Source organism: Camelus bactrianus, chromosome 11 (assembly GCF_048773025.1).
Source record: "Camelus bactrianus isolate YW-2024 breed Bactrian camel chromosome 11, ASM4877302v1, whole genome shotgun sequence".
In the NCBI taxonomy this organism is placed as follows: Eukaryota; Metazoa; Chordata; class Mammalia; order Artiodactyla; family Camelidae; genus Camelus; species Camelus bactrianus.
This window is the reverse complement of record NC_133549.1, coordinates 65,858,602-65,882,950: the sequence shown is the minus strand read 5'-3', so window position 1 is coordinate 65,882,950 and position 24,349 is coordinate 65,858,602. Positions and strand designations below refer to the sequence as shown.

Below are 24,349 nucleotides of genomic sequence, written 5' to 3'. Positions count from 1 at the left end.
GCCCACCCAGACTCAGGACTCAACCAGCCAAAACTCAAGGCCTCCACTCACAAAAAGGAGGGCACCCTCACCCCATGTGCACTGAGACTTAGCACCAAGACCCCTGCTTTCTAAGGAGAGAGTGCCAACGTTAGAGGCTACAAGAGCCTCAGGAAGCCTTGGGATGCTGAGTGGCCTCTGGTCAGAGTCCCTGGGCAAGGGAGACCTGCACCCCAGCCATCCTGATCCCACAGCCTCATTGGCCATTCTGACCAGAGGACCTCCCTCCCCCCACTCCTACAAGGCCAGCATCTCAGAGTGAGCCAGAAATTATCTAAGCATCAGACAAGGGTCCAAGCTTTACCTGGCCTCCCACCCCCTGCTCCCAGAGTCTGTCAAAAAAAAAGCTTAGAAAACACCTTCCAAGTTCAAATGCTCCCTTCTACCTAGTTCCCCAACCCTAATCACTCCCAAACCACCTTCACCATGTCTTCCAGATCTACATGCAGCTGTACAATCATTTACGAATGTCTTTGCATGGACTCACTTTTACTTAAATTTCTTTATTGAAAATGCCACCACAATGAGTAGAATGCCAGTACCACTTGTCATAATTAAAAGGTTGCCAATAAAAATTTACCACTAAAACAAAACGGACCTATAAAAGTCTGGAAACTTTTCCCACCTGCCCTAAGCCCAAGGCCTGGTCCCTAGTATCGGAGGAGTCAGCCCATGTTCCAGAGGCATGAGAATATATTGGCACCTGGTGGAGAATTTCTTCTTGGCATAAAAGGATTGGAAAAGAACTGGAAAGGGAATCCTTTCCTTGTTCTGACTTTGTGCTTAATGCCTGACACTATCTAAACAAATCTTAAGGGAATGAGGGTATCACCCAATCCTTTGGGAATGTTGGAATAGAGGCTTCCTCTGCCTCATGCTTAACACAAAGTGGAAACACATTCTCTGAGCACACCTTCAAGGCACCACTGGAGCCCCTCCCGGTGTGACTGCTCTCACACCAAGGCCCAGCAGCTCCCTCTCCCACACACCTGCCCCGGCAGCCCCCAGAGGTCATCGCTGACTCAGGTGGGACACCAGGTAGACGAGGCCCACCAGCAGGAGTCCACGTACGCCGAGCATCATGAGCAGGAAGAGGAGCAGGATGGAAGTCACCGGCTCCACAGCGTGGTTGCCGAGATGCCACTGGGGGAAGCCCATGTTCACCAGCTGCCGGTTGAGGTCATTGAAGGGGGACTGAGCAGCACCCAGCCTGGCTCCCGCCTGCTGCTGGCGAGGGCCAGGACCCCCCAGGGGGGCACCATGACCCCTACTGAGAAAGCTCTGGAAGGTGAAGACAGAGAGAGACAAATGAATCCAGAGAAAGCTTCCTTGGATCTGAGGCATCAGAAGCAGGAGGGAACTCTCTGGGTGGGGCCCCACCCTCCCCTACAGCCACCCAGGGCCATGCCTTCCCTTCTCAGCGATCCCCAGATGCCACCCACGGGTATCCCAACCACTGAGTCACAAGCTCTCAGAGCAAAGAAAATGTAAGTCCATACCCCCTATGTCGTGTCAGGGAGAAGGTGCTAGGGACAGAGAACAGCAAGGGGGAAACGAGAGTGGAACTACAGGGCACAGCTTCTGGGTAGGCATTTTTAACATTCCTCACTCCTTCCTTTCAACTCATCATTGTGTTGCCATGGGCTCATCTCCACTTACTCTCCAGTTTCTCTCTCATCCAACAGACTTTAAAAGATGCTGGCTCCATTTGGGGGTTGCTGACCAGGTTAAAGGAGAGAGAGCTCTTGGGTCTGAAGACTGAGAAGGTTGCCTAGAGGAAGGAGAGCTGGGAAGGCAGACGGCTGGGCAATAAATCTACTGGGGTTTCCCCAAAGTCTTAAACCCTCATGCTCCCCAGCCTGGCTCTCTGCAAAAAGGGCTTCCGGCTAGAGAATGACCAGCAAGGGAGCTTCTGGGAGCTAAGGAGTAACTGGTACAGAGGATGGGAGACCAGCTGCTCCCCTCTACAGAGGCTGGGTGCCTACCTGTCGAGGGGTGCTACTGCGTGGTTGGGTAGTGGTCCTCACGCGGGGGTCGTCATCCTGCACAATTTCCCCATTGGCCAATATCCGAACCATCCTTCCAGGAGCTATGGGTCCCTACTGGGCTGTACTGTTCCCAGACCTCAAAACACCTGAAGGAAAAAATTCACCAAAGATAAAGAAATGCTTGCTTTCGGTGGGAAAAACTGCAATTCTGAGTGCCCTCACTGGTGACCCACACTGAGTAGGCAGTTCGTCTAACAAACGAAAGAAATAAATGCTAGTTGTTTACCAGACAAAAATCTTCCACACTTTGAGTTCACTAGGAAAACAACCAAAAAGAGCCTTGGAGAAGGAAATTTTATTAACCACCACCGCCAGCAACAGTGGGGGCAAGAACATGTGCTGTGGCCAGGGCCCTGTGGAAAGTCCTCCAAGGCTCATCTCAGCCTCTGAACACTCCTCTGGGCCAAATACAGCTGGAAACCCAGAGAACTCTAACTCACTTGCCCAGGACCATACATCCATGGGCAGCACAGAAAGAACGTGAAGCCAAGATCTCTGGCCCTAGCCCTTCTCTGGGTACTAAGTAGGGAATTCAGGACAGCAGGATCCCCAGTGTCTTCATTTCCCTTCCGTTAAAAAATGGTCCTGTGTGCGGTTCCCTGAGGGAGTAGACGCTAAGGATGTGGGCCTTCTCCCAGCAGGAGATCTGGGCCCAGTTCAGAGCTACTTTTCTGCAGCGGGCACATCCTCACGTGCCCTTGCCTTGCAGGTAACACCAGGAGGGCAGGGCCAGCCTTCCCAAAATATGGGATGGGGGTGCTGCTGTGGCTCTGGGAGGGCCCCACTCGCAGAACCCAAGGGTATCCATGGGCTGGAGGTGGGGGCCCTTCCACGCCTCTCCCCGCGTCTGGGTAAAGGCCATTTTTTCTCAGGGGATGAGCCACAGTTTTTGTCTAAATTCTCAAAAGCACTCGTGACAGGCTAAATGGGGTCAGGAGCCCCTGCTCTCTTGCCCGTGGCCTGGAGCCTGGGGGAGGCGGGTCTCTTTTGGAAGCCTGCTGGCCCCTGCAAAAGGCCAAGCGGGTCCGAAGAGTCCCCTTGCGCACTGTCATCCTGCCCCGCTGGGTGGGCTGAAGGCGCTGCCGGCCCTTCCCGCACCTGACACTAAGGAGGGTGGGGAACCGGGTCGCGGCGTGCTGCCAGGGTGGGAGGGGTCGCTGCCCAGGCCGCCGAGCCCAGCTCCGAGCCCAGGACTCCGGGAGGGAGCTGCTGCGCCCCCTTTCCCCAACGCCCAGCCACTCACCTGGGGCGCGGCTCCCGGGCCTCGGCTGTGTCCACACCCTGCGGCTCCCAAGCCGCTTCCTCCCACCTGACCTCACAGGAAACGCGCGCCGCAGGCGCACGGCCCCGCGGCGGCGCAGCAGCTCCCTCGTTAGGCCTTCGGGAGAACTGCAGCTGCCCCGCCCGGGAGGCCCAAGGCCGGGGAGGAGGGAGAAAGACGATGAAAGAGGAGAGCGGACCAGGGAGGACTAGAGGGGAGGGAGGAGGAAGACAAGTGCGGAGGAAGAAGGAAAGAACAGAGGAGGGAGAAGAAAAGGAGGCGGAAAGGCAAACAGGGCCCACAGAGGAAAAACCCAGGGAGAGAGGGCACCTCTGGCCTGGGTGGCACAGGCTCAGCCCAGCGTCCGAGTTTGCTGAGCCCTCTCGGTAGAGTAGGACCCAGCCCTGCCCTCAAAGAACTCCAACTCCAGTTCCAGTGGGGACCCTCCCACGGGGAAGACAAGGCATGACCACAGGGCAGGTGCAACAAACTGCAACATGAGGAAAGGCAGGCTCCCTGGAGGAGGTAGCCTTTGAGGTGAGGCCAGAAGAGTAGGCAGGAGTTTGCCTGTCAGGCAAATAGGAAAAGGCACTCCTGGCAAAGGGAAGCACCCGACAAAGGAGTGAATGATCAACCTCTGCCTCTTCCCAATGTTTTCAACGCCACCCCCTCTTTATAAGCTGTTCTTTGTGGACCTGTTCACCAGTTGGAGAGAATGAGCTCTGCAGTCCCACAATTTGGGTCAGGCTCTGGCAAGTTACTGAGCTGCTTAGTTTCCTCATCTGCAAAATGGGGCTAATCACATTAGGTACCTTCAGGATTGTTGTGAAGATTAAGAATGGGAGTCTCTGGCACACAGCAGATGTTGATAACCATTTGTTATGACTGTCAATCAGTAGATATTTCTGAGAGTAGATATTTATTGAGCGTATATAAGGACTTAGATGCCCACCAGCCCCCTGGTGGGGGGAACAGAGAGAATATTGAGACTTAGACCTTGCCTCAAGGGCACATCGTCTGCCACCATGGTTTAATTATTTGGTTATGAAAACTTATCAGTAAAAAAATGTTGAGCAGGTCCGCCTGATATCTGTATTTTATTTGCGCATTCTATATTTGTTTGTTTATAAATTATACACGTGTACTGTGAGAGCAGATTGTCATTGTGGATAAAAGGTACGATGCTAGAGCCAGCCTGGGTTTGAATCTTGGCACAGCTGCTTTCTGGTGGTGTGATGTACCGGTTTTTCAACCTCTCTGGTCTCAGTTCCTTCATCTGTACGATACAGGTAATACTTCATCAGGTTTTTGTGAAGCACTAAGTGCTTAGTGTAACGTGCTTAGATGGGAGCCTGGCCACAGTAAGTGCTCAGGGGCTACCGCCTGTTACTGTCATTACTACTGCTCCACTACATTAAGTCAATTGTAAAGCATGAACATTAAAAAAAAAATGGGATTTCAAATAAATACAAACTGAAACCCTAATGCTTTCTTCCTACACTCTTGATGCAGGTGGACATGGTGCATACATGGAAGGGGTAATCCCAGGGTAGGATGCCTGATTGTCAGAGGTGGTCTGTGGATTGCAGAACTGCTCTGCACACTGGGATTATCTGGGATATTTAAAAACAATCCTGATGCTTGAGTCCCACCCCAGAGGTGACAATGCCACTAATGTGGGATACAACCTGGGCGTGAGGAGGTTTTTAAAAACAAATTCCAGGGCAGAGACCCACTGTCTTCCATGAACCAAGCTCCATAAATGGGGCTCATAACCTATGACCCCTAAAAAGGGAGAGATCCCCAAGCAGGGGGAACCAGGCAGGAAATGGATATTTCCTCAAAGGCTTGAAGTGGTACAACTGCTTCCAAAGAGACAAGTCCAGCCAGAGATAACCATGAGAGCCCAGAGGAGGACGTAAGTCCCTCCAGAAAACGCCCAGATAGGCTCTGAGAGGCAGTAATGTTTGTACCTGGAACAGTCCTATTATTACCAATTAAAACAGCTTTGGGAGATGGAGAATCACTTTTCCTACCTCTCCGTTTCCTTCAGGTGTCTCCCCTGCTCAAGAGCCTGCAGTGGTTCCCTCTTGTCTGCTCCAACAAGACCCAACTAACTGGCAGGCTCTGACAATCCTCCAAATTTGGCCCCAGCACACTATTACCAACTCCCTCCCTCAGCCTTGCCCACTGGATCTCTTCACTCTCCCTTTAAGCACCACTTAAAGTCCTGCTTTGCTTGTGCCTGAAAATCTGCCCATAGGCCCTCCCCACCTAATCTATTACCCACCCCCATCCCCAGACTTTAATGCCAACAGCACAAACTAGGGTTCTAATTGTTCCATGTGATAATACTAATACCTATGTGTGCAGAATCTTTAACACTTCCAAAGTGCTCTTCCAGAGACCACATCATCCTTTTTGGATTAGGAAATAGGAAAGGCATGTGTTATTGTTCCCCTTCTGCTGATGAAGTACCTGAGACTCAGAGAGACTCTGGACGACCAGCCCAAGGTCAGTGGCAGAGCCAGGATTCAAATGGACACAGATTCCCCCAGCTCTGCATTGGAGGCTCTTTGCACCTACCCACCACCAAACAGCCTCCTCCAGCTTTGTCCCATCTCTGCCGCCTCTTTGTTTTATGCCCCCCTCCACCCAATGCTATTAGTACAAGACTGGGGCCCAGGTCATGCCTTACTCCCAGCAGGTGCCCAGTAAAAATGTGCTTTTGGTTTTCCTGGTCATTGCAGAGTTACTCTTATACACACTGAAGTTTGACGAGCACTACTTTAGACTAGTAGCTTTTCAAACTCTTTTGACAGCAATACATTTTAGCAACATACTAGCAACACAACCTAGTAGCCCCACACCCACACCCATACGAAACAAAAATTTCAAAAACAGTATTATTGTTTCTCCATGAGCTATGTTGTGATGTCTTCTATTTTGTAAGGAAAGAAAATGCCAGTCAAGACATCACTTCATTTCTCTATCCACTAATACACTTGACTTACAGAAAGTAATCTTACTAAAATTTCTTATTAATTCTGATTATTTATTTTGGGTCTTGTTTCTTTTGTTTTGTTTTGGGAGGGAGGGAGTGAGGGAGGTTCATTTTTTTGCTAATTTATTTCGTCAATGGAGGGACTGGGGATTGAACCCAGGACCTCACACATGCTAAGCACCGGCTCTACCACTGAGTCATGTCATCTGCAAATACAAATAGTTTTATTTCTTCCTCTCTAATTGTTTTGCCTTTTATTTACTTGTATTGACTTAAAGCACTGGCTAGAACTCTATGGTGAGTAAGAGTGGTGAAAGCAGATGCAGACATCTTTGCCTTGTTCCTCATTTTAAGGGAAAATTATTGTCTCTCAACATTAAACATAATGTTAGCTATATATATAGGCTTTTTAAAAATAGATGTTCTTTATCAAATTGAGGAATAGCCTATTTCCATTTTTCTGAGAATTTTTACCATGAACAGGTATTGAATTTTGTCAAATGTTTCTTCTGCCTTGATTAAAATGAGCCTGTGATTCTTCCTTCTTTAACATTTTAATGTGGTAGATTTTACTGAATGATTTTCAAATACTGAACCAGACTTGCATGCATAGACTAAATCCCACTTGGTGATGGTGTATAATTCTTTTTATATGTTGCTGAATTGTATTTGCTAATATTTTGTTTAGGAGTTTTGCATCTATATTCATAAGGGATGTTGGTCTTCTCTCTTTTGTACTATCTCTGATCTTGGTGTCAGGGCAATACTAGCTTCATAAAATGAATTGGTAAGTGTTCCCTCTTATTTTCTGGAAAGGGTTGTATAGAATTGGTGTTGATTCTTTAAATGTTTGGTAGAATTCATCAGGAAATCATCTGGGCCTGGAGATTTCTTTGGGGAAGTTTTAAAATTATGAATTCAATGTTTTTTTAAAATGACTATAGCGCTGTTCAAATTATCTGTTTCATATTGGGTGAACTGTAATAGTGTGCTTTTGGAGAGATTGGTCCACTTTGTCTAAGACGGCAAATTTGTCTGTAGAGTTGTTCATGGTGTTCCCTTATGATCTGTTTAGTGTCCGCACGGTCTGCAGTGATACCCTTCCTGATACTGGTACTTGTGTCATCTCTTTCACTCTTGCTGGAGATTTGTCAATTTTACTGTCCTGCTCAAAGAAACAGCTTTTGTTTTATTAATTTTCTGTATTCTGTTTTAAATCTCATTGATTTCTGCTCTTTATTATTTCCTTCCTTCTCCTGGCTTTGGATTTATTTTGCTTTTCTTTTTCTAAGTTCTTGAGGTAGGAGCTTAGATTATTTGAGACTTTTCCTATTTTCTTACAGTTAACATTTATGGCTATAAATTTCTCTGTTGGCATTGTTTTAGCTGTGCACCACAAATCTTGATATGTTGTATTTTCATTTTCATTTAGTTCAATGAATTTTTAATTTCCTTTGTTATTTCTCCTTTGATCCATGGATTATTTGGAAGAGTGTTGTTTAGTCTTCAGGTATTTAAAATTTTTCCTGTTATCTTTCTGTTATTGATTTCTAGTTTAATTCCACTGTGATCAGAGAACACACTGTGTACGAACAGTCCTTTAAATTTTTTTGAGGTTTGTTTGTGGTCCAAAACAAACCTTTTTTTTTTCTCCACCACTGTGGTTAGAACTTGGCAACATGGGAAAGGGGAGTGAAAGGGGAAGAACAGGTGGGGAACTGGGGTGTCATTTAAAAATACAGTCCCCCCAAAACTGGGGTGCCTGGGGGAAACTTGGTCTGCTTCAACCCAAGAGGAATCTGATCAAAAGTGGTTTGGGAGGGCCAGAACTGTGAGGGACAGAGGGAGGAGGAAGATCAAGGTGGTGGGGATGGGGGACAGTTTGGTAACTGGGGTGAAGGGATTGCCCCTCCCCCTGCTGAGATCCTTTCAGCCCTTCTGGTCTGGCAGGAAGGAGGCAGACTGCAACTCTCCTGGGCAGGTCTGGGGCTGCCAGATACTCTAGGCTGGGGTCTAGAGGGGGCTTGCCCTGCCAGGGAAGCTATCTTGGTGAATGTTTCATAGGTGATTGAAAAGAATGTGTATTCTGCTGCTTTCAGGTGGAATATTCTACAAATCTCAATTATAAACTGTCGGTTGATAGTGTTGAGTTCTTCTGTATCCTTGCTAATTTCCTGTCTAGTTGCTCTATCAATTATTGAGAGAGAGGTGTTGAAGTCTCCAAATAAATTTGTGGAGTTGCCTATTTCTCCCTTCAGTTCTATCAGCTTCTGTTTCATGTATTTAGAAGATCTGTTATTTCATGGATACACATCTAGGTTTGTTGTATCTTCTTGGTAGATTGACTATTTTATCATATATAATGTCCTTCTCTACCTCTGATAATTTTGATAATCTCTATCATATTCTTCAGTACAGTCATTGTAATCTTCAGCTCTAGTTTCTATTTATTATTTTGATGGTTTCTATTTCTTTGTTGAACTTCTCATTTTGTTCATGCATTTTTTTCCCCTGAATTTCATATAGTTGCTTGTCCGTGTGTTCTTCTTTTTCACTAAACTATTTTAAGAGGATTATTTTGAATTCTTTGTAAGATAGTTCATAGATGTCTGTTCCTCTAGGGAAAATTATTAGAGATTTATTTATTTATTTTCATCATTTCATGTTTACTTGATTCTTCATGGTCCCTGATTTGCTGCATTGGTATGTGCACATCTGAGTAAGCAGTCTCTTCTTCCCTTCTTGGACTTTGTGGTCCAGGGTGTTGCTTCATCTTTACACCTGTTCTGTGGTTTTCACAGTGAATTCTTGTCTATTGATAGTCCTCTAGTATATTAGTGTGTAAGGAAAAATTTACGTCTTCTAAGGCTTCTGCAGGAGGGATCTGAAAAGTTAGGAGGTCCGTCTTTGACAACGGAGGAGCTGATTTGAAAGCTTGGAAAATTGGGCACCAAGAATTGCCTTTATATTATAAGAAATATTAAAGTAAAAGAAGGGAACTAACATTTCTGAAGGAGGTACTAGGCATCAGGACATTTTTTGATGATGTTTTGGAGATTACATGAGTGGTGGCCTTGGATGTTAATCCACATGTGGTCAGCAGTTTGCATAGAATTCTCACGTGTGCCAACTACACGTCTTGGTATCCAGAGCTGAAAGGCCCAGTCATGATTTTTTTTCTGACACCCTTGTCCTCACCACCTACTTCTTGATGTCTCTGAGCTCATCATCCTCTCCTCTCCAGGTGCAGGGAGGGAAGACATTAACAAATGGGCCCCTGAGGCTTTACCAGAAATGTTGCCCTGTGCTGAGCATGTTGCAGCAGTTAACTATCACCCTCAAGGCAACCTGTAGAGGAGATACCATTGTCCACATCTTTTCAGTGAGGAAATTGAAGCACAAGGAGATTAAGTAAATTGTCAAAGAGATTAAGTAACAGCAAGTGAGTAATGGACACCAGATTGTATTCAAACATCAAAGATATTTTGGGCTTTTTTGAAAGAGCATATTTTGGGTAAAACCCCAAGCATCCCATCCCTTGGTGACAGATAAGGACCTGTCTGTGGGGAAACGGACTCATCATGCCTACATCCACAGGACATCAGGGTGCTTTGTCCTGGAAGGACATACAGTGGAGCAATGCTAATTAGGTAACAAACTCTCTTGCTGATCAGCAGCAAATTCCAACTCCTTTTGACTATAAACCAAGACATAATATATATGTCCAAATCAGTACAAAAGGGGCTCTTAACAATTTTGTATTTTTGATGTTTTGAGTGTTGGGGTGGGAGTGACAAAGTAGCTCCACAGAGCTCCAGGGCAGGGGGAGGGAGCAGTGGCGGCATCCTGGAGGGTGGCTGAGAGCATGTGGGTGGAGGGCATGACAACGTGTGTGCACTGGCTGCTGAGGGGGAAGTGCTCCTAGCTGGGTGGAAGGCAGGTGTCTGGGCTGAAGAGCATGTGAGCACAGTTGTGCTCCATTAAGGTGAAGTTGATGTGCCTCCCCTGTATGAAGAGGAAAGAGAGGGTCTCTGAGAAGCCACTGGAATTGAGAGTTGAAGGCTGTGGTCTCCTTGGCTCACGGGATGAGGCTCAGTACCTGTCAGGCTCCACAATGTGGGCTTTTTGGATGCCCTTCCTTTCCCTGGGTGCTGGCCTCAAGCCTATGCTCTTATTTCTAGACTCTGTTCAGGCACTGGACGTCTGCCCTTCCTTCCCCTTGGGAGCCCCATTGTTCTGACTCTGACTCTCGCTGCTCTGATGTTGAACTTGTGTGTTACCTGCTAGACTGGGAGCCTGGGGAGCAAGGACAAGGCCTGACACCCACTTTAACACCAGCACCAAGGCTCTCTTGGCGAGTGTGTGCTGAAGGGATGAGCCTCTCCACAACCTTCAGGCTAGGTTCAGGGTCTGCAGGGCAAGGGCAGGTGGGGGCACCCTCAGATGGGTGATGGACTGTGAAGTCAGCAGCACACACTAGCCCCCTGTTTTGGGTAGAGATTGATGCAGACCCTTTGAGACAGCATAATCTGTTTGCAGCAACAACTACCCCTGGCTTTGCTGTCATGTTCCCCTTGTCCCCAGATAAGAGTCCTGGATGTGACAGAGTGAGTGGCCTGGGTACACTGACAAGCTGACAGCATCTCTGGGCTGCTTAGGACACAGGCAATCAGATAAAACTCTTTTCTGTGAGCCACCATAAGATCTTGTATATATTTCCCTGTGGTATACAGTATAATCTTGTTTATCTATTCTACATTATGGTAGCTCACAGAGAAAAAAATGTGACAATGAACATATATATGTTCATTTGTAACTGAAAAATTGTGCTCTACACTGGAATTTGACACAACATTGTAAAATGATTATAACTCATTAAAAAATGTTTTTAAAAAATCTTTCCTGGAACGACTAGTTTATATTTCTAAGTTTTTAAATAAGCTATTCCCTCTCGTTGGAGTGTCCTTCTTTATCTTGTTTGCCTAGTGGCCTGCTACTCACCTTTTAAGACCTACCCTAAGCCCTACCTTCTCTATGAATCCCCTTAACTTCATTTCCAACAAAATGACTGTTCCTACTTAGTCTTTCTTATGAACCCTGCAATCATGTTCCTTTTTGAGCAAGAAGCCTGATCTCTGAGACTTTATCATTACTTGTCTGTCTCTGGGGAGTTGTGAAAACTAGGGGAGTGACTAAGATTAGGCTCCTGACTTCTGGCCTGGATGGCCTGCAGGGAGACTGATGGAAGGCCTGTCACTGACCACTGGGTCACGTGGTCCAGTCCAACAAAAGACTGGACTGCAATGCAAACCAGTTTCCTCCAGAATAAAGCGTCCTCATTAATTGCCTTCACTTGTACTCTTGTACTTACTTGTTTTAAGGCAAAGGTTAGAGACCATGAAGTCTTTAGCACAAAGTCGGCCCAGGTAAGAAACCTCTCAAAATATATCCAGAAAGCTGAGGCCCATCTGCCCAACTTTACTTTACATGCATCCTCCCTGTAATTGCATGGAGGAAGGTTCAGGATAATAATCGATAAGTAACCCTGTTCTGGTATGAGTGGGAGGTTCAACAGGAGCCAGGAAGGGGTGGTCCCTTGTCCTCCTCAACTTCTTCCTGCCCATCTGTAGGGTCTGTGATAAAGCTAAGAGGGTCCACCTGTGCTAGCCTTTGTGTGAGGAGGACGTGACAGCTATGGGACCCAAGAGTCCTGGGGTTGTGCCAATTGCTGACCATTCACCTCTCCCCATGTCTTCTCCCAGCCCTGACATGGGCTCTGTCTCCTGGTTACCACCACTTTCCAGGCATGGTCCAACTCAGATCATATTTTGTGTTCTTTTCTTCTCCTTTAAGTTTCTCTCTCTTCATTCTCAGGAGCTTTGAATTCATTTTTCCATGCTAGGTGCTTTCACACACAACATTTTTTATTTCTCAAGGGAAAGCCCTATAGGAACACAGGCTGAGACACCACAAGTTGGATACTGTGGGTGACTTTCCTGGGGTGGGAGCTAAGGTTGCTCCAACTGTAAGGACGGAGGTTTTGTCAAGGTGGGGACCCAGCAGGTACACTCCTCTCCAGAACAGGAAGCAAAGAATGGGTCCCCATCTCTGTTATCTTCCCAGACAAGCACTAAGAGGAGATGGGCATCAGTGAGCATGGGAGATTCTTAGACATGCTGTTGTTCTCCTGATGTTCATCCCAGACAGAACAGGGAGCCAGAAGCATCCCCGTCTATCCTGATGCTGGAGTGGCAACTACCACCAGATGGAATAATCGGTAGGCAGCCTTGGACTGGATCTGTCAGTGGGACTCCAGCACCTCTGGATTTGGGCTCACAATGATATTCTCTTAGCCTCACCAAATTGAAATGAGCATTCTTCATAACTGTATTGTTTGATCCATATCTTTGAGATAAGAAAGGCAAGCCTTGCAGAAACTAGGCCAAGTTCACAAACTTGGTAACAGGTTGAAGCAAGTTCTTTCCTATGATCACTCCTGAAAATGCCAAGGCAACCTTCCACATCCCTGACAGTGGCCCACGAAGCAGATTTATACTGACAGATCCGAAATGTCAGGGAAATGACCAAAGTATCTGCACAGAAGCACATGTGACTACAAGGGCTCATCCATCTGTTCATTCATCATCATTGGGCTCTGTATATGTGGACCCACATGCAGGGAAAGTCCTGCCTTTGGTGTTCTGCAGCACTCTGACCTACAGGGCTGCTGTGCATCTGTCCGCCACACCCCATGTGTGACACTGGGTATCATGTGAACATCTTGACCATTGGATTGATGAAGATAGTATTTGATTTCCAGCATTTCCATTTGCCAGTCCCAGCTGCCCCAGGACATTTGCTCAGTTGCTCCATGGAGAAGGGATGTTTCTTGACATGATCAGCAAATTGTTGATTGAACCTTAACATCCAGTGCTTTGGAGCTTTGGCTCCAATTCTGGATTTCCTGCTTATTACATAAGGATGTGGGTGTGTGTGCCTGCGTGTGTGTGTGTGTGTGTGTGTGCCTGCATGTGTGTGTGAGGAGTTGGGGTGCAGGGGTCATCAAGCCTGCTTCCATCACTATCCCAAAGTCATGATCTGAGGCTTTCCTGAAGCACAGCTGTCAAGTTAGGACTTCCTGGAGGGCTGAAGCCCTGTCCCAGCTTTTATCACACACCCCTCTGTGGATGGGGTCAAAGGACAGGGACTCAGGACCTCCTTGGCCATGAACGCATCATATGGCCTGTCTGCAGCTCTAATCGTTACCCAGGACAACTGTTTCCAGCAAATACATATGATCTCAGATTGAAACACAGTCTGCAAACAACAGTGTGAAAATAAGACATTAACATTCACAATGGTTTGCATGAAGGAAGTACTTTCCAGATGTTTTTCTATCACCCTGACAGGAGACGTAGACTGGACTAGGAAGTGAGCCTCCCATGGAGTCATTCACAGCCCCGCTAACCCCTCCAGCCCTGTCACAGAATGTCAGAGCCTCAGTTTCTTCAGCTTCAAAATGCAGAGTAGTGACCACCTGGCAGGACAGAGAGGCAGCCAAGCTCGCGGGGAGGAGCTGGGTGCCTGGCTTTGGTACTGATCTTCCCGCTTCATGGTTGTGCGAATGTGCAGGTGATTCCACTGAATAGGTGTCAGCTTCCTTTGCTATTCAGTTGTTGGAAGGATGAAAAGCATAAGCTTGTGTAAAGTACTTAGTGTCTGGCCATCCCTGCTCGGTATAAATGACTGCTGTTATTATGACAATGAAATGAGATTCTTAGGTAAAAGACCTTGTGTGGTGGCGACATCACCCAAGTTGTACTCTCTAGGGACAGTTATATCACTGTCAGCATCACATTCAGTGAGATGGGGAAGGCTTCCCCCTTTTACGTGATTTTCCTGACGGATCTAGGAGAACTGATTTTCACGAAGTGAATGGACTGCCCTGGGAAAGGCAGTGAAGAAAAAGAATCAGACTTTGGACAGGAGTCAGGGTTTGGCTCAAGACTAAGAAACTAGACTGTCTTGTTGAATCATTTCATATATGTGTGTAGCAAGATGGTCGGGAAGGGACCATTATTAGAAAATTTCCTCTGTGGAATAAAAGGTGGTGGGGCAGAAAGACAGGGTCCTTTCACAGAAGGGTTACAGAAAACAAGACTGCCATAGTACCTGGAAGGTCATGAGGACACTCCTGGGTAATGCGTCCCCAAGCAGCCTGGCAGTTTGAGCTCTCAGTCCCAGCCTTCCTTGCATGGAAGCAGCATTCTCCACCTGATTCTCCTAGAGCCTCTCCCCAGAACCATACTCTGCATGCTAAGGGCTGGGGCTGACTCTGGTTGGCAGAGACGCAGGTCCCAGCTGATATCTCATCTCTTAGTCTGTAACTCACTTTAAGGCCTGGGACCAGTGCACTGAAGGCCCCACGAGAAGGAGCCAGGACCCCTACTCCTGCTTGAATAAGGGGTACCCATGGAAATCGGAAATCCTACAACACTTGGATCTCCAGGACAACGGTTGGGAGGAACGACGTCAGAGGGTGTGGTTGCAAAGGAGTTGTGGGGGGCACGTCCACAAGGCACAGTTAAGGGCTCCCGGCCCCTCTCAGGAGGAACAGGTTGATTTCAGGCAGCTCTGGCTGCTGCCACTTACTCTCCCGGCGGCCTTGGCAACTTCCCTGACCTCTCAGGCCCTGGTTTTGCCTTCAGCAAGCACACAGGTCACTGAGAGCTCACACTGCTGGGTGCACAGGAGAGCTGGCATTCAGGAGCCTCACAGAGCCCTGGGCAGCTGTAAGGGCCCCTAACCCATCACTCTGCTGCCCCCACAACCTGAGCTTCCAAGGGCGGCCCTTGGAATGTGACTGTTTCAGAGAGGGGTTCAGCGCCCCTGCCCTCACCTCAATGGGCAAGAGGCATTTCTGGAACCTTCCCCTTGTCCACCCATGGTCTCTTGCCTCCCTCTGCTTCAATCCTCTGTCTGGCTCTGTCCCTCCTGCTCCTGAGTGGGCATCTCTGAGTGGGCGTCTCCACTGTTCAGGGCATAAGGCTGGCGTGGGGGCTCTCCTGACCACAATGGGGCTGTGGTTCTGGGGAGAGACTCCAGGAGAATCAGGCTTCCATGCAAGTAAGGCTGGGACTGAGAGCTCGATTCAGACCCAGGGCTGGGTCCCAGCTGCCATAGGAGCCCTGACACCTCTGTCACCAGACAGTGTCTCTGCTGGATGTGAACATGCCTTGGGTGTGTTATGAGCAGTGTCCAGGGGCTTTCAGGCTTGTCCAGAGCTTCTAAATACCTGCTGCCCAGTCACCGAGAGCCAGTGTTTGCCTGACTCAGTGAATGCCATCAGAGCATCCCACCTTACAGACCCTGGGACCACAGCATCCTCCAGGCCCCTGACCCCATCTATGCAGAGGGGCTGAGCATGGGGATAACCAGGAATATGATGTCCAGGCAGATGACTCCCAGGTGAAACAGGAGCACCACGATTCTTGGATATAGAGGCCTGAGAAGGGCAGCCTCTGGTAGTTTGGGAGTTACCATCATGAAATCATGAGTGCTGACGCGAAAGGAGGGCAGAGCAATGAGAAGGGAGGAGCCAGGATCTGGGTTTAGGTCTGGCTCTGCCCCTCCCATCCTTAGTGACTTGAGACATGTCACTCAGCCACTCTGTGGCTTTACCCCCTTAGTAAAGCTGAGATAATGGTAGCATCTTTACCTACAGTCACTGGGAGGATTAAAGCAACCAAAACATGTAAAGATCTTGGGCTAGAAACTGGCCCATAGAAGGGACTTAAACATTAGCTGCCATTATATTAAATTCCAAGGATGACAACTGGAACAATCTGGCTTCTCCCCATTGGCACAGGCACTGACACAGGAAGGCATCTTTACTACCTGGTAAAAGCAGCCAGTGTTTCCAGACAACACTGTGGAGGGGATGTCACCATGTCCCCCACCACTCCTGGCACCTGAGTGACCAGCCCGGGAGGGTCTCATGGATGGGGCGCAGCCAGCAGTCCCACAGGGCCAGGTGGGCAGTGGGGAGGAACTAGGAGGCCAACAGGACTCTGCCTGCCCTCCTCTCTATACCTGTTTACTTAAGATCGGATGTGCCAGGTGTTCCTCTGGGTAAGAAAGTTCCTGACACACCTGGGACGAGGACGCAGGGGAAATGTGTTGAGAATCACTTGGGAGGCTCATGAGCACCAGGTCTCCACATCTTGGGCGTCCCTCTTGTCAGATACCCAGACAGGGGTCTCTGACCCAGAGTCTCAAGGGGCAGCAGTCAAGGGCAAAGACAAGACCCCAGCCCACAGGGAGCATCCCTGTGCCCTGCTTACCATGGCCCTGGGCGGGCACCACATCAATGGTGCCTGGCTGCAGCGCTGAACAAAGTCACACAAAGTATCCAGTTTTCCCTGAAAAGCAGATGTGGTTGTGAGGAACCTACAGGCATAGATGCTGCCACTAGAGGAGTCATGTCCCTGCTGACTCGAGATGGGCTCTCAGGGCTCTGCCTCCCCCACCACCCCAAGACAGCACTGTAGCCTCCACCTGGGGCCACCCCTTAACATCCAGAACCCTGGCCCCAGCCTGAGGGGGAAACCCCTTTGCTAGGAACCCTGGTGGTGGTAGGAGCATGAGCCCTCATACATTTTGGCCTCCCTTGGGCCACTAGGGTCAGGAGGCCTTTGGCTTTTCTCAGGTCCCAGTGACTGCAGTCCACTGCCTGTAGCTCATTCCTACTTGGGCCATGCCTTACAGGCCCAGGCCTGTGCACGAAGCAGCTCCCCTCACCTCCTGCTCCCCAGGGCCCTTCTCACCTCCATCCGTTTCATCCTGCATCCTTGGCATCCATGCGGGACAATCACCATGGGGCATGTCTGCATGTGACATGTGTCCTCAGGCTCCTAGGAAAAGAAAACCCTGTCTGCTTCCTTGTCTGGCAGCTCCTGGCTGCAGACACATGACATCTGTTGCCCCAGCACCTGTCAAGTTCTGGTCATTCAGGGAATGTTTGCTGGAGAATCAAGGACAGATCAGCAGCAGCGGGCACAGTGAGAGAGTGTCCTCTGCGTGAGAAACACGCTTCTGCTTCACAAAGATGGGCCTTCTACAAAGGCCAACAAACTCTGTCCTGTCCCCTTGGTTCCTGGAGCTGCCCTTGTTGGAGAAGCTGGGCCTAAGGCTGTGTCACATGATGGAGGCTATGGGGGGTGGGTCATGAGCAGGGACAGGGGGTACTCACCCAACTCTGGCAGATCCAGCATCCCCAGTCCACACTGCAACCAGCGCAGATGCTGGCCCGGGGAGTGACCCTGTTTCCCACCAGATCTCAGGCCCAGGTCCCCTTTCTTGGGACACCGTACCCCTGCTCCAACTGCCTTTTATGGGCCCTGGTTTGGGCACCCACCCTGGTGAGCCACAGCCTCCTCCCCTGTCCCTTGGTCCCTGTGCTCACCTGGGCTGCACCCCCTTCACAGCTCAATGCCCTCCTCCCTCCCCTCTCCTCAGCTCCATGTCCTTAAAGGTCACCCCCAGCCAAGGCCCTCATGCTGACAACAGACGGAGATGAAGACCACGGAAATGGAGCCCAACGGACTCAGAGCCTGGAGAAGGGGGACCAGGTTCCTGAAACCTGAGGGTCCTTTTCCAAAAGCTCACCTGAGTCCTGGGGAAGGACCATCCTACAAAGATCCCTTGGGAATTGACAAAAAGCCCATTTATTTCAGGAGGGATCATAGCTGTTCCTGAAACAGGCTATACCACGTTGCTGATTCAGTGACAAAGGCTCTGAAAAAGGCCATGTTGGGAACATGGGAAGTGTGTTGCCTGGGTGATATCTGTGAGTCCCATGGCCTCCCTGGGGTCCCTCTGTGCCTCTCTGTCACCATCATCCTCCTGCCAGCTCTCCCTGCCCAGGTAGGTGGGAGCTGGAGGGGTGGGGAGGGCATATTCCCATCGGTGGCAGGAGGCCTCTCTGGCGGGTCAGTGTGTGCATCAGGCATGCTGACAACATCAAGACCAAACACACCGCTTACCTTTGCTCTTTCCTGGGTTGGTGGTGGCTCCTTGATGGTCTAGAATGGAAGCGATCAAAATTGAAGTGGTCAAAGTCCAATGTCCATAAAGTTTATCTCCACCGAAGTGATACTGTTGGGGACAGGCCTCTGTGGCATGAACTGGCTCCTTCTCCTCCCACCCCAGCCTGGGGGTCACAGCTCCCTCCATGATGGCTCTTCTCACCTCCATCCACCTTTTTCCTGCCTACTTGGTATGCAGAGAGGGACAGTCACTGTGGGGCACGGTGACATAATCATAGGTTGTAAGGGGCCTGTGGGGCTCTGGTTTGGCTTTGCAGACAGGAGGGGACCCTGCTCAATGGCAGCAGGGGGACAGAACATGGGCTTTGGGGTGTCAGTCTGGGTGTCCCTTGCCTGAGGGTTTGTAACCAACAGGCTCCACCTCCCTGAGCCTCAGTCTCCTCAGTTATCAAAGGGGAATCGGCCCCTCCCTGCAGGATCAAGGGGGGAGACAGGTAGACTAAGGCGACTGGTCCCTGGTAGAGGCCCCCCTGGGAGTCTCAGCAGCAGCCCTGACATCATATGAAGACAAGAGAACACCCTCACCCCTTCCTCCTCTCCCCTTACCTCCCGTCCCCTGCAGCTCCCGGCCTCCCAGCCCTCAGGGATGCCAGTCCACCCGCCTCTCCCCCGGCCTCTCTCTCCTTACTTTCCCCTCTTTGCAGAAACCTGACCTGCTGGCTTCTCTGCTGGTTTGCGTGTCCTTTCTTGGCTCTGCTTTTCCCTCTTCCTCACCCAGCTCTCTGGCTCCCTGCCGGGGCCAGTCTCTGTCCTTGGCTATTGTCCTGCTTTATCAGGACACCTGCCACACCCCCTGAAGGTATCCTCAATGCCCCACAGGTATCCACACCAGACCAGCCACCAGGTCGTGAGCTCCTGTGGGCAAGGGTGGGGCTGCTTCATTTCTGTCCCTCTGGGCCCAGGACAGAGCCCTGCACATCCTGGGGACACAGTAATGACTGAGGAAGGAGTGATGCAAGGCACTAGAGATGTGGAGGGACCATGCTGTTTTCAAAGGCACAGCTGTCCCTGAGGTTAGCATCCACCTGGCCTGTATCCTCCCTTCAGGCCGTCAGTGCCCCTGCAGACCCCTCTTCTTCCCCTAAGAGCAGAGGCCCCTCCAGCCTTGGTCCACCTGAGTCCCCCAGAAGCCTGACTGCTGTGAAGCAGCCCTGGTCTCAGGGGACCTGGGGTCCCTTCTCCTCAGGCCTGGGATAGCCCATAGGCCACCTCCTTGTGAAAGCAGGAGGCAGGTGGCCACCTGGAAGCCTAGGCTGTGTCTATCCCAGATGAAAGGCAGAGTCTGTGCCTTGTTTGCTGGTTAAGGACCTGGAGCTGATGGGAACCTGCCCACGGGCAGTGTCATGGAGCAGACATGTGTCTGGTCCCTCGGGGGGTTGATGAAGGCTGGACACAGGCTGTGTGGGCAGGGGTCACACACCTTCTTGCGACACAGACAACAGATGTGCCAGAGCAGCAACAGGTACAGAAGCAGGGCCGGGATGAACCAAGACAAGAAGAGAGGGTTGGCACAGAGGATGAAGCAGGTGGGTGGGGTAGGTGCTGCTGGGGTAAGAGCCGCCTGGGGAGAGGCCCCTGGGAGAGGTGGCATTGGGGGAGGCTGCTGGGAGACTGTTGGAAGGCTTGCTCCTGACCCATGTGCCTAAAGAAAGAACACACAGCAGAGTCCTGGTTTGGACCCGGGTGATCTCTTCCCCTGCAACTCAGATCCCGTCCCAGATCTCCCCGTCTGCCCAGTCCCCCTTAGACTTGGGTTGCCCTATCAGAGGAGAAAGATTTGAAGAAGTTAGGGCTGGTATCCAGAGAGCCCTTCTGGGATAAGCTAAGGCCCTGTGGTCTCCTCCTCTAAGATAAGCTCTGGCAGTGTGGTTTTCTCCTCTGGGATAAGCTCAGGGCCTGTGATCACCTATCTGGGATGAGCTCAGGCCCTGTGGGCTTCTCCTCTGGGATAAGCTAAGGCCCTGTGGTCTTCTCCTCTGGGATTAACTCAGGCCCTGTGGTCTTTGCTTTGGGGATAAGGTCTGGCCGTGTGGACTTCTCATCTGGGATAAGCTCCAGCCCTAGGTCTTCTCCTTTGGGATAAGATCAGGCCCTTTGGATACCTCCTCTGGGGTAAGCTCAGGTCCTGTGTTCTTCTCCTCTGGGATAATGTCCGGCCATAGGTCTTCTCCTCTGGGATAAGCTCCAGCCCTAGATCTTCTCCTCTGGGATAAGCTCCAGCCCTGTGGTCTTCTCTGGGATAAGCTCAGGCCCAGTGGTCACCTCCTACGGGATAAGCTCAGGCCCTGTGTTCTTCTCCTCTGAGATAAGTTCAGACCCAGTTGTCTTCTCTGGGATAAGCTCAGGCACAGTGGTCTTCTCCTCTGAGATAAGATCTGGCTGTGTTGTCTTATCCTCTTGATAAACTCTGGCCCTGTGGTCTTCTCCTCTGGGATTAGCTCAGGTCCTGTGGCTTCTCCTCTGGGATAAGCTCTGGCCGTATGGTTTTCTCCTCTGATAAGCTCAGGCCCTGTGGTCTCCTACTCTGGGAGAAGCTCAGGTCCTTTGGTCTCCTCCTCTGGGATAATCTCAGACCCTATGTCTTCTCCTCTAGTATAAGCCCTGGCTGTGTGGTCTTCTCCTCTGAGATAAACTCAGGCCCTGCATTCTTCTCCTCTGTGATAAGCTCATGCCCTGTTGTCACCTCTTCTGAAATAAGCTCAGGCCCTGTGGTCGTCTTCTCTCAGATAAGCTCAGGCCCTGTGGTCTTCTCCTCTGAGATATACTAAGGCACTGTGGTCTCTTCCTCTGTGACAACCATAGTCACTGTGGTCGTGGTTATGACAACATTAGTCACTGTGGTCATCATGGTGGCAGCCTTCAGCACTTTGGTTCTCACTGTGACAACTGTAGGCACTGTGATCATCATCATGACACCTTTGGGCACTGTGATCATCGCTGGTCCAGGGATGTTCTCTGAAGGCTCATTCTGCAGAAGGCACAGGTGTCAGATTCCTGGGGCTGCTCTTGGTGATTTCTTCCCAGGTGCCCACCAACTGTTTCCCACGGCTGATTTCTCCCATCAGCTCACTCTCCCTTCTCCTCAAGTTACCTCATCTAGAGGGACCACAGTGGGGCTGGGAGGTCAGGGGTGGTACCCAGAGAGCCCCTCTGGAGCCCTGGTCCATGGACCCCATGGCTGCCCTTGCTCAGCAGCTCCCTGCATGGCCCTGTCAAGGAGGTCCAGTCCTCCAGGCAGTGACAACCAAGCCCTCACTGTCTTCCTAGTACAGAACTACTTCTCAGGGGTTCTGTAAGGACCACAAAGAGCTACGACACACAGATGGGTGAGGGAGGGGCAGCTGGGGCCCCCTGAGAAGTGGGGGTGCAAGAACACATCCAGGAGACCCTGATCACATCCCTGAAGCCTCTCTCCCCTACTTCTCCGCAATCTTGGGCAAAATGACTCCATCTCTCTGAGCCTCTGTCCCCACATTTGCAGTGAGGAAATGGCAGACAGCTGAGAGCGTCAGAGAGGTTACAGACAGTCCCAGCACAGGCCAGGCCCACGTGGGGGCTTACAGAATGGGATCTGTTCTCGTGCTGTTGTTCATAACCACAGGCACGTGTGCTGCATCTGAGCACCCGTGCACTGCACAGCCCTTCCCTAAGTCAAGTGCTCTGCTTGAGAGAAGCAGGGCAGGGAAAGGGGAGAGAGAGCCTGTGCCCAGGAAACAGGGCGGCCGAAAGGAGAGGCCCAGTCAGGCTGAGGGGGCCCTGTGCTAGGATAGGCTGCTCCTGAGTTCTCTCCTAAATGTGCCTGTGGACGGGTGGCTGCAGGGAAGGGGACCCTGGTGGGAAATGTGTAGGTTCGGTCTCTGATCCATGGGGGGATGTGCAGGGACAAGGGAGACAGACACAGGGAGACCGTCACACGGTTGTCACCCTCACCAGCTTGTACTGGACACCAGGGTGGTGGCTACTCAGCACAGGCATCCCTCCTCCAGGGGAAACCTCACTCCAGCCTAACGCTCTCTGTGGCCCGTGTCCAGCAGCCCCAGGCTAAGGTGTCTGGCTGATGTGGAGCTTGGAAAAGCAGGTCTTAGGGGAGCAGCCCTTTGTTCCCAGCTTCCTCTCCCCAAGATGAACCCCTGCCCTCCCCATGGCCCTGACAGCTTCCCCATCAACTGAGGAGTCTCCCTGCAGAGACCAGAGCGAGCCAGGGGAGAGGAACGGCTGAGGAGCACGAGAAAGGAGGAGAGGCACAGGGATGCTGATGACATCTGCAAAGTGGCAGCCGGTGTCCCCAGACAGGCTCAGGAGGCGGGAGCTCTGGTGGTCAGGAGTGGGTTCAGAGCCCTGCCAGCTGCCTCAGCCACACCGGAAACAGTCCCTGACTGGGCTAAGCCACAGCTGGTCCAGTCCTCCCGACCCCTGTGCCCAAGACCGCAATTTGGAAGGCCCGAGTGTCCCAGAGGTCCTGCACTCTGTCTCCTAGGACACAGTGTCCCAGCCTCTCCCACTCACCCTGCTGGAATCCAAGATGGAGCCTGGAGCTCCCCGGCACAAGGCTTAGGCCAGTGGGGGTGGCCAGGTGGGTCCAGGGTGGGCAGAGCCTCAGCACTGTTTCTAGAGTCTGTTTAGAGCTCTAATTGGTCCCTTCCAAGTGCCTTCAATGACACTGCTTTCACAGAGACAGCAGAGGTTTGCAAGGTCTGGACAGTAAGTTGTACCCCAGGTGCTCTTTTTAGTAACACTCCCAGGGCACTGCCCAAGCCTGATGCGGGTCCAGCTCCTCGATGTGGAGCTCAGGGCCCTGAGCTGCCTGTGAGATGCTGCTTTAGGGGCCTGTCTGCACAGGCTACTTGCCGGGCCTGCCCAGGGCCCGCTGCTCCCCACAATGGCCTCCTGGGCGTCTTGCCCTCCTGCGCAGGGGGCAGGGTGGCCCTGGGTCCGGGAGCTGCACCCTGGCGGCCACACGGCTCCTGCTGCTGATGTGCACATCGTTGTTGATGACGGCGGTCCCGTGGTTCAGGCGGACGTCAACACGCAGCTCCCTGCAGCAGAGGAAGGGCAGGCAGTGACCACGAGGCCGGACAGACGCGCTTCTACCACTTGGCTCAAATTGTAGCTCGTAATCTCCTCACTGTAATGACTTTGAACATCAGGCATTCGGGGCCACCACAGAGCAGACAGCAAGGGTAAGGAGAGCTCATCCCAAAGTACTACGAGGTCAACCTCTGCAATGAAGGCTGCCCAGGCAGTGAGGAGCCCCACATGGGATCAGATGTCCTCTTGGCCATGAGCTAAGTGACCAGGGATGGCAGTACGGTGTCACCATCCTGGCTTCTCTGTATTTACAGAGTATGTGAGTTTAGCTCCAAAAGGCTGCCTGGAGCAAAGGTACCATCCCCGGGGCACATCATCTCCTGCATCGTGCCCTCCTCTGCAGAGCCTGGGCCACAGTGCATCCCCGAGCACCTCAGAGGACCACCAGCCAGGGCAGGTGTGGAGGATGCCCTGAGCGCTCCTGGAGACAGACAAGTGCTTCCTCAGGAGAGGTGGTGTCCCACATTCTTTACACTTCATGGTGGCAAAAGCTGCCTGTGTGGCCTCCAGGCTAGGCACTTACTCATCTGGCTTCTCTATCTTTACTCCTGGGCATATTATGGTGGCATCTTCCACAGAGATAGGTTTTTTATCTAAAGACAACCACATAAGAAGAATGTCAATGGACTTGTCCATCCATCCATCCCTCCCCTTCTGCCTGCCCTTGGCGAGCAGAGCTCACACTCTGGCAGAAGCAGCTTCTCTTCTCTGCCCTATTCTGACACCTCCCATGCACCAGGCACTGTGTAGGGCTCTGGGGTTTGGTGCGGACAAGACAGGCAGACATCTTGCTCTCCAGGGC

The 24,349-nt window shown here is 51.0% G+C and overlaps 1 protein-coding gene across 3 annotated transcripts in view; it reads right to left on the bottom strand.

The window, feature by feature from the left end:
- Window positions 1-24,349, bottom strand: part of FAM241B (family with sequence similarity 241 member B) — a 231,648-nt gene that overhangs the window by 141,854 nt on the left and 65,445 nt on the right. Inside the window, exons 4-9 of one of the 3 annotated variants that reach the window (XM_045514223.2) lie at window positions 22,966-23,495; window positions 18,397-18,435; window positions 17,179-17,265; window positions 16,696-16,773; window positions 2,025-2,173; window positions 523-1,320 (exon numbers count right to left, since the gene is read on the bottom strand). In XM_045514223.2, coding sequence (XP_045370179.1) covers window positions 1,051-1,320; window positions 2,025-2,117 — 363 coding nt within the window. In that variant the 5' untranslated portion in view covers window positions 2,118-2,173; window positions 16,696-16,773; window positions 17,179-17,265; window positions 18,397-18,435; window positions 22,966-23,495 and the 3' untranslated portion in view covers window positions 523-1,050. Of the gene's footprint in view, window positions 1-522; window positions 1,321-2,024; window positions 2,174-3,330; window positions 3,443-16,695; window positions 16,774-17,178; window positions 17,266-18,396; window positions 18,436-22,965; window positions 23,496-24,349 lie in introns of those variants that run through there. The other 2 variants (XR_012510288.1, XM_074374125.1) reach the window with 2 other exon arrangements.